Source organism: Podarcis filfolensis (assembly GCF_964270895.1).
Source record: "Podarcis filfolensis genome assembly, chromosome: 13".
NCBI classification, from domain to species: Eukaryota; Metazoa; Chordata; class Lepidosauria; order Squamata; family Lacertidae; genus Podarcis; species Podarcis filfolensis.
Window position 1 is genome coordinate 49,806,572 of NC_139615.1, and position 12,727 is coordinate 49,819,298.

The following is a 12,727-nucleotide window of genomic DNA, read 5'->3' on the forward strand; positions in this document are numbered from 1 at the left end:
CAAGCGAGACAGAGTTTGTGCAGCTGGCTGTCATTAATAGGAGGCAAACTTGCTCTCAGTGTCAGGGAGGAGCAACAGCTCTAGATGCCTGTTCATGCCTAATTCTCTAGCTAATCTATTTGTTAAGCACCAGAATGCCCCTCCAATTGACTGTTAATCAGCCCACTCCTGACAAGAATGAAAGCACCTCTCCAATAAGTCATTTTTGGAATGAGAGAATAGCAGATTAAATAACTCTATATAACTTTTTGATGTTAATTTAATATCATTGTGTAAACTATTTCCCCCGACATTCTCTCTCTCTCCTTTTCCACTTTTCTTATCATGTTTCGCCTTTCACGCTATACAGATGTTTGTAGTTTTAAAATTTTAAAAATAAAGTTTAAAAAAAACCATGTATGGTTTGGTGGTCAAATATATATAACATACAGTGTCTGATTGGCACCCTCCAGCCATTTCCAGCAATGGGTATTCAGGTGCACACTTCTGCCTGAGACACCACCGTCAGACTAGATCTCATAAGCCTACACAGTAAACCCACAATTTATGTGGGGATTATCTTCCAGGGATGGTGCCTAAAGTCAAAATGGGGTATAGTGAAAACACACTGGGTTGAATGGCAGTTGGGATTCTCCAAGTCCCCCCCCCCCCGAATGCCCACTGCCCTTTTAATTTTTTTTGCCACGCCTGTAAAGCTGAATGCATAAGTTGTGGGCTTAAAGGTAAAGGTAAAGGGACCCCTGACCATTAGGTCCAGTCGTGACCGACTCTGGGGTTGCGGTGCTCATCTCATTTTATTGGCTGAGGGAGCCGGCGTTCAGCTTCCGGGTCATGTGGCCAGCATGACTAAGCCGCTTCTGGCGAACCAGAGCAGCACATGGAAACGCCGTTTACCTTCCCGCTAGAGCAGTACCTATTTATCTACTTGCACTTTGATGTGCTTTTGAATTGCTAGGTTGGCAGCAGCAGGGACCGAGCAGTGGGAGCTCACCCTGTCGCAGGGATTCGAACCGCTGACCTTCTGATTGGCAAGCCCTAGGCTCTGTGGTTAAACCGACAGCCCCACCCGCGTCCCCAGTTATGGGCTTGCAGTATGTAAAAAAAATTTTTTTTAAGCCTCATTGTGTATGACCAAAATCTCTGGTTGCCCTTGGTAACTAAACCCTTGATCCAGCAACAATATTTGTATGTAACAAATGAGGTGAGCTAGCCTTGTTATGAGGGGAAACAGCTAACAAGCAGTTTGTATGAGTGCTCATGTATCTCTTTATCTATCTGGGTGTGAACTCCAGCATGGGAGAAAGGGTGTACATAGCTTCCAAAAAAATCAAAAGTAATAATTGAATCAAAAACATTCACAAAATCTAGTGTCTTCTAGTACATGGAGGTAAGCACCTTTTAAACATGCTTCCAACTGTATGGAATACTTGCACAAGTAAGAGCTTTGCCCATGGCCACTGAGGCGTCTGCCCACAAGCAGCTCAGAAAGGATGTGATTACAAATATTGACATTATTGACCAGTAGAGGGAGGCCTTGGTAGTGAGAATAAAATTCTAAACTGTGTTTAGAAACATGCCAACCAAAGCAATATTGGTCTGACTTCAACTCTCACCTCCATGTGTCTGAATTGTTTAAAAATTCAAAAGGTAGATCCAACAAAAATCAGCAATTGTTTAGGCAAGTAGAAGCCGCACCAGATGTTTTTAGTGAGATGCTACAGGTTATCCTCGTGAGCAACAGTATTTTCAAATTAGTGTATAAAGTACAGCATGTCAGAGCTTATGGGAACTGCAGACTTCATGAGCCACGTGAGGAGGGGGTGTCACCTGGAAACCAGCCAGAGGTGATAGGGCACAGAAGATCTGTGATGGATGGGCACAGGGACCAGAAAGGAGCTTGGAGGCAACAGGAGTGGATAGCATTGTGGTCTAAAGAACTCCCTTGAAACAGAGTCCCATGCTGCAATGGCACAGGGGTCCATGCCCAGACTCACTGTCCTACCAGCATGCCAGCTCCCGTTACCCACTCAGTGGCTGCGGAAACCCGGCCAGATGGGCGGGATATAAATAAATAAATTATTATTATTACATTATTATTATCTGACTCCAGAAACATCCATGCTCATGAGCAACTGCTACTTGGGTGCCCTTAATTCCATTCATTTCTTTGGCCGTGAGTCCTTAGCTGAATGTTGCACTTTCTACACCAGTCAGAACGACAAAAAAGCAATCTTTCCTCTTAGCTTATTTCTCACACAATATGTTTATATTTTGAAATGCTTATGTTTTAAGCATACTTACTTGGGAGCTTGCTGTAGAGCAATGGCATATTCTGAAGAACCATTTCGGTATTGAACTTGAGTACTGGCCTGTATCCAAACCCAATGGTCTTCGTTTGCTTGCAGCCTCTTCAGAGAAATGGCATTTTCTCTATTATTTTTTCCTATAAAATTTGAAGGACAATGTTTTTGGTGGAAAATATTTTAAGTATGCTACTTTATGAATGCTTTAGCATCTGATAAGTACACAATCTATCTATTCAATGAAGCACTGAACACTTATTCAGGATAGAGAAAACATAAGTCTAAGTTTGTCATTGCCTAACACGGGAGAACCATTGCATGAAAGCACACTGCTTTGATTTAAACCCTTTTCAATCACGCTGTTTCAGCACTACACATGCTTGTTCAGCCAGCCGAAATAACTAGATAGCAACACCTAAATGTGTGAAATCTGTACACAAACCTCTAGCTAGCTAGTGCAAAGGCAGTCTTTAATTTCAAAGGGGAGCCAGGGCAGTTATTTTTGGGGTAAGTTACTACTGTTATATCTCTGGGACATTTTAATTTAAAATGGCAAAAAACCACACAACCAGTAAAGCCCTAACACTGCAGAACAGTCAATAAAGCAAAAAAAAAACTTGAAGGAAAAAGCCTGGCAGGCTGACAAAGAATAATCTGTGACTAGAGATGGGAAGGAAACTTGGTCACCCCCAACCTCTTTCTCCAGTGAACTGCTAAATGCAGCCCTTCAATTCCTGAGGGGGTGGAACCCATAACACCATTTGTGTGAAATCTCATGGGTCTCTGCTTGCATTAGAGGGATTAAAAAGGTAAAGGTACCCCTGACCGTTAGGTCCAGTCGCAGACGACTCTGGGGTTGCGTGCTCATCTCGTTCCATAGGCCCAGGGAGCTGGTGTTTGTCCATAGACAGCTTCCGGGTCATGTGGCCAGCATGACTAAGCCACTTCTGGTGAACCAGAGCAGCGCACGGAAACGCTGTTTACCTTCCTGCCAGAGCGGTATCTATTTATCTACTTGCTCACCCCGTTGTGGCAATTCGAACCGCCAACCCTTTGATCGGCAAGCCCTAGGCTCTGTGGTTTAGACCACAGCACCACCCACGTCCCCATTAGATGGATTAGTAAACAGCTAAAGAATGGCAAATGTTTCAAGAGGACGGCTGCCATTTATGTATTAGCAACCTGAGCCACAATAGCAACTGCAAAGAAAAATGGGGAAGTTTTACCTTGAAAGAAAAAATCAAGCAAACACCACATAAAGTTATTACATGGATAAATGCAGAATAATGATTTTAAAAACCACTGGTGAAAATGATACCTTCTTGGAAAGCGTTCCTTCTATGAAGATGAGCCATATACTGTTCAGAAATAGCCTTTGAGCTGCAAAGATTAAATAAAACCAAAACGTTTTTATAAATTACACTATGGATATGCACGCATGCCACTGTCATAGTAAATGCCACAAAAAAGCACTTCAAAGCAACTTCTGAATTCTACATTGAAAGAGTTTGCACATCAATACATCCATTATCTTACCTGGGTTCCTAGCAGAAGTCATACGATTGGATTAATCATTCTTAGAATGCTACAGAATAGGTTTCAAGTACTGTAGTGCAATTATATGTTTGGGCATGTCCCTTTATCCCATTACAGGACAAAAAGTATTGATGGAATGTAAGATGCTACTCGTTTGACAGGTATTGTATTGACGTTATTTACTGGCAGGTTGTCAGTGCAGCATTTGCCAGATCATGAGTGATTTGAGTGGTAGCATTAAGCACAGACCTTACTCTTATGTGTGCATACACAGGACTGTAGCTTTACAGTGCTTTGCCCATTTTTAGCCTTGGCGTCACCAACTGTTACCTGCCTCCCTCTTTGCCCCCACCAGGCTGTGGAGTGGATCTACCCCCTGCTCTGAGCTTCTATTGCTCAGGCACTTTGAGAACTTAGGGTCCGGGGCTATGACAAGTACTAATAGGAAGTCTCAAGATGCATTTGTACTTGCTTTGCATCTGTTGTGGCTGCTTGATCAGATCTGCATTTTGATTTCACAAAAAGGCTTTTCAGCTTCATGTCAGTCACAGAAGGAAGCAGAAGTGGCACCACTATGCAGAATAAGGACAGCTGAGGGTGTAATATTGCTCCTGAGGATGACTTCTTTTTCTGCCCAAAGAGAAATTTCAGTTTGCCTTGAAAGTGCATTGCCTGGAAAAGAGGAAAAAACAAGTTGGCAAGCATTGTTCCACAAAAAAACATTCGAAATGTGTAAACCTCATCAAATTGTAATGTTCTGACTCTGCTTGCTTGGTTCCTATCATTGGGTAGAGTCATACGTTGCCATAGTCACTTTGGATGTAGCTAGAATCCCTACCACTACCTTGAGAAGATCCACATGGATAACATAGTGGAGACAACTCTGATGTGGCAAGGAATCATATCACGATCCAGTGAGGTGTATCAGATGGAGTGTAAGACTTTGGGTTGACTTGGGCTTCAATAATTGTTTAGCTGTGAAGTCGCTAGGTTTCTCTGGGCTGGTCTTCCTCTCATTTGCCCAGCTCACAAGGAAGGAAGCAACTCTACAATTCTATGATTCTATGAGCTGAGATGTGAAAAACTCCATGTATTCCATCCTGAGCCACATGAAAGTATGAGAGTAGAAATGTGCTTTAAAAATAAGAAATCTGACCCACCTGGCTTCTCCTTAAGAGTCATTCTGAGATCCAACTGCGCAGAAACAGCTTCCACCACTTTGGTTCTCAGAAAAATTGCATACTGTCCAAAAGCCTGCAGAAGGGCCATGGTTCCCTGGCAGAGGATGTGAGTTGCCATCAAATGTTTCCGAGCTCCATCCCTGGCGTCACCAGCTAATGCTAGGAGACCCTTGTCTGAAACCCTGCACAGCAACTGCCCCCCACTGTGGACAGTAGAAGGCAGCTTTCTCTGTGGAACCAGAAAAGCCATTTTTGTGCAAGAGAACCTCATGGACCCCATCAACTGTGAATGGTTGTATCCAATGATCCTGTTCCACTGATGGAAGACTTCCAGCAGCAGAAAGGGGAAGGAAGCAATCTTTAACTCTTCCATTTCTCGCCTGTCATATAGTTCCCTCCTGAAGTGTAGGCATTGTAGTTGCAATATTGCACCCCTTTACTGCAACGTTGCAGCAGCAATACTTTAGGAAAATACCGTATTTTTCGCCCCATAGGGTGCACCGCCCCATAGGACGCACCGCCCCATAGGACGCACCTAGGTTTTTTGGGGGGGAAATAAAGAAAAAAAAAGTTATTTCCCCCCCAGGCGCAGGGCTGGTGCGGGGGAAGCCCAAGCTTCCCCCGACCCCAGCCCCCAGAACAGCCTGCTATCCGCAAGCCTAGGGAGCCCGGCGCGAAGTCGCGCCGGTCTCCCCAGGCTTGCGGAGAGGTGCGCGAAGCCCGGATGCGCTCTTCAGCGTGTCCCAGGCTTCGGAATGCAGGCAGCTCCGCGCAGCCGTCAGGAGCCCGGCGCGACTTCGCGCCGGGCTCCGGATGGCTGCGCAGAGCTGGGCGAAGCCCGGGGCTGCAGGCACCTCTGCGCAGCCCTCGGGAGCCCAGCGCGACCTCGCGTCGGGCTCCCGAGGGCTGCGCAGAGCTTCCTGAAGCCTGGAGAGCAAGAGGGGTCGGTGCGCACCGACCCCTCTCACTCTCCAGGCTTCAGCGAAAGCCTGCATTCGCCCCATAGGATGCACACACATTTCCCCTTCATTTTTGGAGGGGGAAAAGTGCGTCCCAGAGGGCGAAAAATACGGTAATTGAAACTTACATGGGGGTTATGTTCCAGGCCCCTGTGGGCATAAGCGAAAATTGCGTAAAGTGGGGAGCACCGCCTAAACATCCCATCTGCCGCTCTCTCCAATCCAGATCAAAAATTATGTATCCCAAAATATCCACAACTAGGATTGAAGCTCTGGAGCCGGCAGGAGGCTGGAGGATGCGCAGGAAAGTTGTTAGCCAAGGAGGCTGAACAGTGTAAACAAAGCCCTGCTGCACCTCTAGACGCTTCAAGGCTTCATCCACCCTCACTGTCGTCCTCTCCAGGCTCCAGGGAGGGTCTGCTTGCGAGCCATGAGGACATTTCCAAGTATGAATTGGATTATTTACTTATTTCCTGGCACTGCATGTAAACGCAGTAGTGAATGAGTAGAAAATGCATAAGGGGGGGGGGAATGCCTTTATAAAGAATGCTCTGTTTCAAGATTTCTACATTTCACACGTCATTATTTTGAAATGAACTAATAACACGTATGATTTACTTACACGGAAGCCAGAAGTACTGTCTAAAAGACAGCGAATTCGACAAGTGAAGCACCGAGTTAAAAAGGATGAAAAGTCTGATGGCGTACTGGTACCCTCCTGTGCTTTAAACATTTCATTAAGGATGAATTCTTCTCCTAAAAATTGTGATACGAAAGTTACAGTTCCAACAATGACAACAGTTAAAACAGACACGCATCTGAGGAAGGGTGCGTCCGTGAGAGAGAGTGAGGGAAAAAGAGAGAGAGAACTCACATGCACACCACAATCATTTAAAAGAACTTTGGGAACTAGTTTACCCCTCTTAGAACTACAATTCCCAGTACCCTTGAACTACAGTTCCCAGGATTCTTGGGGGCGGGGCTGCCTGTAAGGTGGGATCAGAGACTGAGATGGCAGGGAAGAGTAGCAGTGCTCCGAGCAGAGGATGGGGGTGGGGGTGGAGCAAAGCAAAATGGAAGCAGAAAGAGGGCAAAGCTTGACCAATGGCAAGTGGGTGGGTAAATGAGATAAGGAAAGATCTCCCCACCTCTGCCCCATTTCTTCCTCCTTCCCGCCACACCATTATCTTGCAGGTATCTACTTGTATTGACAGACTGTTAATCAAACATACCTGACTCCGTTGGCATATGTTGTCCAGAAATGAGTTGTGGCGGATTCATGGCCCAGTGTAGTTGTTTGCAGAAATCCTGCCGGTCATCCACATGAACGTAATCATATATATTTTGATGCATTACATCAGTCTAAAATAATAATATTTGATTACATTCATACTGTCTTTTGCATCTGATTGCTCGCATTTTTTAAAATATAGCACAAATAAGTTTTGGGGTATGTTTCTTTTTGGAAAGCTAATACCTTTTCTCATAGGAAAGAATCAGTCCCTCCATTTCAGGTTTTGAGCCCAAAGGACAACAATTTTGTGTGTAAGTGAGCCCAACATGGTGGGCAACTGAATGCTATTTGGGTGGACGTACTATAATCAGAGTTCCTTTAACACACAATACCATTTTGAGACTGTATACGGATTCTTCTTGGTGTATGCTTATAAAGGGATATGAAGTACTGGTGTGATTTTTAGAGTTTTTGACACCAAAAATGGAGCAAAATGGAAGACTGAATACAAATACAGCAAAATATGTAAGACTCCACATATTTAATTTAATCCCCTTACCTGGTGAAATCCTAGATAATCCACAATTGTTGGTGATGCATAGAATATCATTCCATCAGCACTCACCACCAGAACAAAACCACTCAGTGACTATGGAAGAAGAAAAGCAAAGGAAGAAATGATGAAACAAAATGGCCAGAAATATATTTTACTTATTCATTACAGGTGTCATGTTTTTTCTTAATCTGCCAAATAGTGAATATACACACATGGTAAATAATAAGGATTTGGGGGCGGGGGTAATATTATTACCAGTGCTTTTTTCCAGGGGAAAGCAGGGGTATGCATACCCCTAAACGTTTTGTAAATCTTTGTACTTTTGTCCATTTACTGTATTTATTTTTCCCAATTTGAATTATAAAATGGTAATTTTCTTCAGTCAAAATGAGAGTGCCCCTAAACTTTTTTTAAAGAAAAAAGCACTGATTATTGCTATCATCATCATCATCATCATCATCATCATCATCATCATAGCCTTCCCCTCAAAGGAGACCAGGGTGATGAAATGTGATCTTTACAGAGAAGATGTCTTCATGTGGTTTGAAAAATATATATCTAAATTACAGTAGTTCAGCAGGATGCCCTATGGGCTTTCCTTGAAAAATCTAGTTATAAATCACTGTGTGGTGTGGTACAACAAGCTGTATGATCCAGACCCTCTGGAGTGGGAGCATTTTGGTGATCTTGATAATGCTTGTGCCTCCATATTTCATCAGGCTTTGGAGATCCTGGATGACATTTGCTAATCAATGGCATACAATATTCTATGGCAAGAGCCAAGAAGGTGCCAGAGCCATCAATAAGCTTCTTGTTCTGCACTGAGCTACTTCCCTCTTGATCCTTGTTTTCCAGAGTCTGCAATGTTTACCCTGCAGAGAAGCCCCTGCCTTCAGCCTCCACAAAGACTGTTCCTTTTGCATTCAACTGTCTTTCTCCTGTAACCTCTTATAGGAAATATTATGTGCAGTGGTTCCTTTGGATTTTCTTCTAGAATGCAGATCAGCACTAAGGGTTCACCCACACTTCCACTTTCCCCATTGGGAAAACCCACTGTCTACCAGTTTTTCTCCAGATTGACATTTGCTGCAATTTAGCGCAAAAAAATGGGGCTCTGTGCCTAGAAAGAACGTGGCATGTGGAAAACCAGTCAGACGCATGTTTCCTAGGCATGGGTCAAGTGTGAACCAGCCCTACGCATGCAAGCTCCCTGGAACTGGTATTTTAGAATCTTATGTTGCTCTGTAACTTGCCCCATACATTGAACGGTCTGAAAAAATAATAGGTAACACAGCCAAACTCTGATATAGTCAACTCTGGCCCTTTCTATTTCCCAGATTGGGACCTGATAATCCGGCTGCTAATTTTTAAGGGGGAAAACTCTTATCAATGTGCTATGAATCCTATATTTGTTTTGTTAATAAAACAGCCCAGCTGGCTTCTAAAATGTTTTTAGAATCCTTTTTAAAAAATGATGTTTATAGTACCAAGGAGACTTGCAAATAAACAATGCTACTCTTTAGTCTATGAGAATAAATGACAGCATGTTGTATATCCACATGGATTCAATTACTGTACAGGCAAAATTTCTATTCTAGGATAAGCACTTGAAACAAATATGCACTGTAAACATTTGTTGATGATAAAATAGAATGGGATTTTTTTAAGTCTCAAATTTTGCAGAAGGAACAGAATAATTTTTTCTCTCTCCCCCACCCGAGAAAAAAAAGTACACGGCTTGAAAATGTACTCTGTTTTCTTTGCTCAATGTGTAGATCTAATTACATGGTCACAAAGTGCTACTTAACGATTAGCCCATCACAGTTCACAGTAAGTTTAATGTTCAAAGTATTTTACTGATTAAAGTTATCATTTTCTTGCAAGAAGCGTGTTTTAGAAACATTAATGCAGACAAATACTGTGAGGTAGCCCTAACCTCTCTTGGCAACAGCTTTTATAATAGAGTATTTTCTTCCAATGCTTTATCTGAAAGTATGCCAAGAACTACTTCAAAGACGTCTTGGTCAAGGTCACAGTTAGTAAAAGGTTTTTTTGTTGTTTTTTAAGCGAACTCCATAGCCACATTTATTTCTCTTACTATTGTTACTTGAAATAAATAAGAGTGGACTGTATTGCAATCTCCAGCAAGGAAGTTGCTATAGCTACCAAAGCATAAACCGTCAAAGCCTTGAAACATGCCTTGCCCTGACATATTTTCAAGTCACGCAACATGGTACTACATTTTTAGACCCTGAACTTTTAGTTTATCTGGAACAGCTTCATTTATGAGCACATCGCCCTTTTTCTGCCCATTAGGGTGGGCCTATTTTCCAAATGGCTATTTTCAGAATTTGGAAACAGAACACACATCCCTGTTATTTCTTTCACAAGGATGTGGGCTTGTAAACATAGAGATGGGAAAGGCAGACAGGCTAGAGAAATGGCCTTCCATTTGTACTAGGGCACACAGCTCTGTGTGTGTTGGATCCATTTTACAGTGAGGAGAAAAGGGACTGAGCCCCTGTACAAGAGGTCAGTCAACAGGTATGGCAAGTAAAGTGACTCAGGGGAGCTGAAAGATGCATGTTGTTTCAGCAGCTACTGCACCTCTTCTGAAGGCTTATATAGTGTGGTCTCACAGACCCTTCCCAGGACCAGCTGCAAGTATTTCATTTTGCCCCTGAGGAGTCCTTTACTCCCAATGACCGACTTAGTCATGAGTCGCTCTGTTCCTTTTCGGGCTTATGGTTCTTCACTAAGGGCTTGTTAACGGTTCTCTTTTGTACCACTCTTTCCAGGCAGAGTAACCTGTACTTGTGCACTGACCATTCACCCTGGCAGTCAGCTCCTGGCAGCCCTAGCTGAAGCCACAAAAACTGCAAGATGACCTACATGCCAGTCACTCACCTGTTTTCCTGTGATGGGTAGGAATCTACTACAAACATAAAGCTACATGCATCTTAGAAAAGCTGGATTTGTTTTTATCTTTCAGGCCATAACTAACATAAGTAAATGTTGGCGATCGGGTTGGTAAAAATGTATGAGAGGTTGGAGCTTTAGCAGTCTTATTTGCCGCTCTGTATTTCAGAGGTTCAAGAAACGCTGTCTATCACTCACCTCCAGTAAGAATCTGCCTTCTGGTATGGCAGGCTCCTTGAGCAGGTCAACTTCCTTTATTTCATGACCTGCGTGCTTTTTCAAACACTTCTCCTGAACAGCTGTTGGAAAGGATGAATCGGTACATATTTAACATAAGTGGCAATGTGTAAAACAACAAGAGCAACCAGAATTTTATTGTAAGAAACTAATAACTAATACTAATAACTAAAACTAATAATTAGTAACAAACTAATCCAAATTATCAGTCCTCAATAGCCTGCAGGACCACAAACACCTGGTTCACAATGAGAAAAAGACAGCCTGCACTTTGTGTTGGCAGGGTGACACAAGGCAGATGGGGATATGAGGCGGCCTGTCTTGTGTTCCCCTCAATGCTGCGGCTGGTTGCTCAGCCAGACACGGGGCTGGCTCTTTTGACAGTTGTTGCGCCCAAGGCACCCACTGCATAAAGGGTTGTGGTGTCTAACAGTGTCAGGCTCAACAATGCCAGCAGTAATGCAGTGCCTTTTTCTCCCCCATGTAACTGTCTCCCCCTCTCCTTTTTCCCCTTGGGAGAAGATTTGAATGTTCTTTGGTGTTTCAGATGCACAGCCAGACATTTAAGATACAGAAATCAGCAAAATACAACCTTCACTTTTGAATGAAAAGGTAAAGGGACCCCTGACCATTAGGTCCAGTCGTGGCCGACTCTGGGGTTGTGGCGCTCATCTCGCTTTATTGGCCGAGGGAGCCGGCGTACAGCTTCCGGGTCATGTGGCCAGCATGACTAAGCCGCTTCTGGCGAACCAGAGCAGCGCACGGAAATGCCGTTTACCTTCCCGCCAGAGCGGTACCTATTTATCTACTTGCACTTTGACATGCTTTCGAACTGCTAGGTTGGCAGGAGCAGGAACCAAGGAACGGGAGCTCACCCCGTCGCGGGGATTCAAACCGCCGACCTTCTGATCGGCAAGCCCTAGGCTCTGTGGTTTAACCCACAGCGCCACCCGCGTCCCTCTCTTTTGAATACTTGCCCCTTAAAATAAGCCAAAATTGCTCTCCCATTTGAGCTTTATATTTCCACAAGGTGGTACCATCTTCCAATAAGCAGCTCCAAGCGTTTTGCAGGTTGCGTGATGAGAGCTTGCCAATGTATCTTCCCTGGATGTGAGCAACTGCTGGGCACTCAGCCACCTCCGCAATTGAAAACCCCACCCTCTGCTTCCTCCCCCTCCTCCCCAACAGAGCTGTGTGTTTTTTTGTGTTGTTTTTTTCCAGAAACACCAGGGGGAAAACATGCCTTTGGTATAAAAGAATTGCGCTGAGTAACCAAGGCTTTGCTGTCACGCTATGAGAACAGACTGTCAATCTTTCCATGCAACTGACAGTGGCCTGGCTCTAGTTTAAGCCCTTGCGTGAGAGCAGAGAGCCCACATTCCCCCAAGAAATGCTTCATAACAACAGCTGTTAAATATTGATGACGCCTGGCGCACTCCGAATGCTCTTCGTGAAGGTTAAGCCTTCATGTAATGGAACCTAACTCTGTATTTTTGTCTGCTAATAATAAAACCCAAGTAATGGACTTTTAAAACAAGATAATAATGCATTAGAGGAAGAGAGGAAACCAGCAAATTAAAATAATCTCTCTTTCAAGTAAACTTTTTCATTGCAGAATAGAAGAAAGCTTAAGCTAGTACAGTAGTTGTGTTTGCCGGGATTTTCTGTAAGCAGAATATGTAGAGCTCTATAGCCCGAGGAATAGTAAGAATGGGTATAGAATTATGCCTGCAACACAATAAAAATTATGAAAAATAGTATTCTGCTGTGCTGCCTCTAGCTTTCAAAGGGACCAGCGGGTT

At 43.7% G+C, this 12,727-nt stretch overlaps 1 protein-coding gene across 1 annotated transcript in view; it reads right to left on the reverse strand.

Annotated features, from left to right (window-relative positions):
* The window catches only part of AHRR (aryl hydrocarbon receptor repressor), a 46,891-nt gene that overhangs the window by 4,130 nt on the left and 30,034 nt on the right, over window positions 1–12,727 (reverse strand). The window contains exons 4-10 of the mRNA XM_083583071.1: window positions 10,887–10,987; window positions 7,773–7,862; window positions 7,212–7,341; window positions 6,602–6,735; window positions 4,312–4,511; window positions 3,622–3,683; window positions 2,302–2,443 (exon numbers count right to left, since the gene is read on the reverse strand). Coding sequence (XP_083439197.1) covers window positions 2,302–2,443; window positions 3,622–3,683; window positions 4,312–4,511; window positions 6,602–6,735; window positions 7,212–7,341; window positions 7,773–7,862; window positions 10,887–10,987 — 859 coding nt within the window. The remainder of the gene's footprint in view (window positions 1–2,301; window positions 2,444–3,621; window positions 3,684–4,311; window positions 4,512–6,601; window positions 6,736–7,211; window positions 7,342–7,772; window positions 7,863–10,886; window positions 10,988–12,727) is intronic.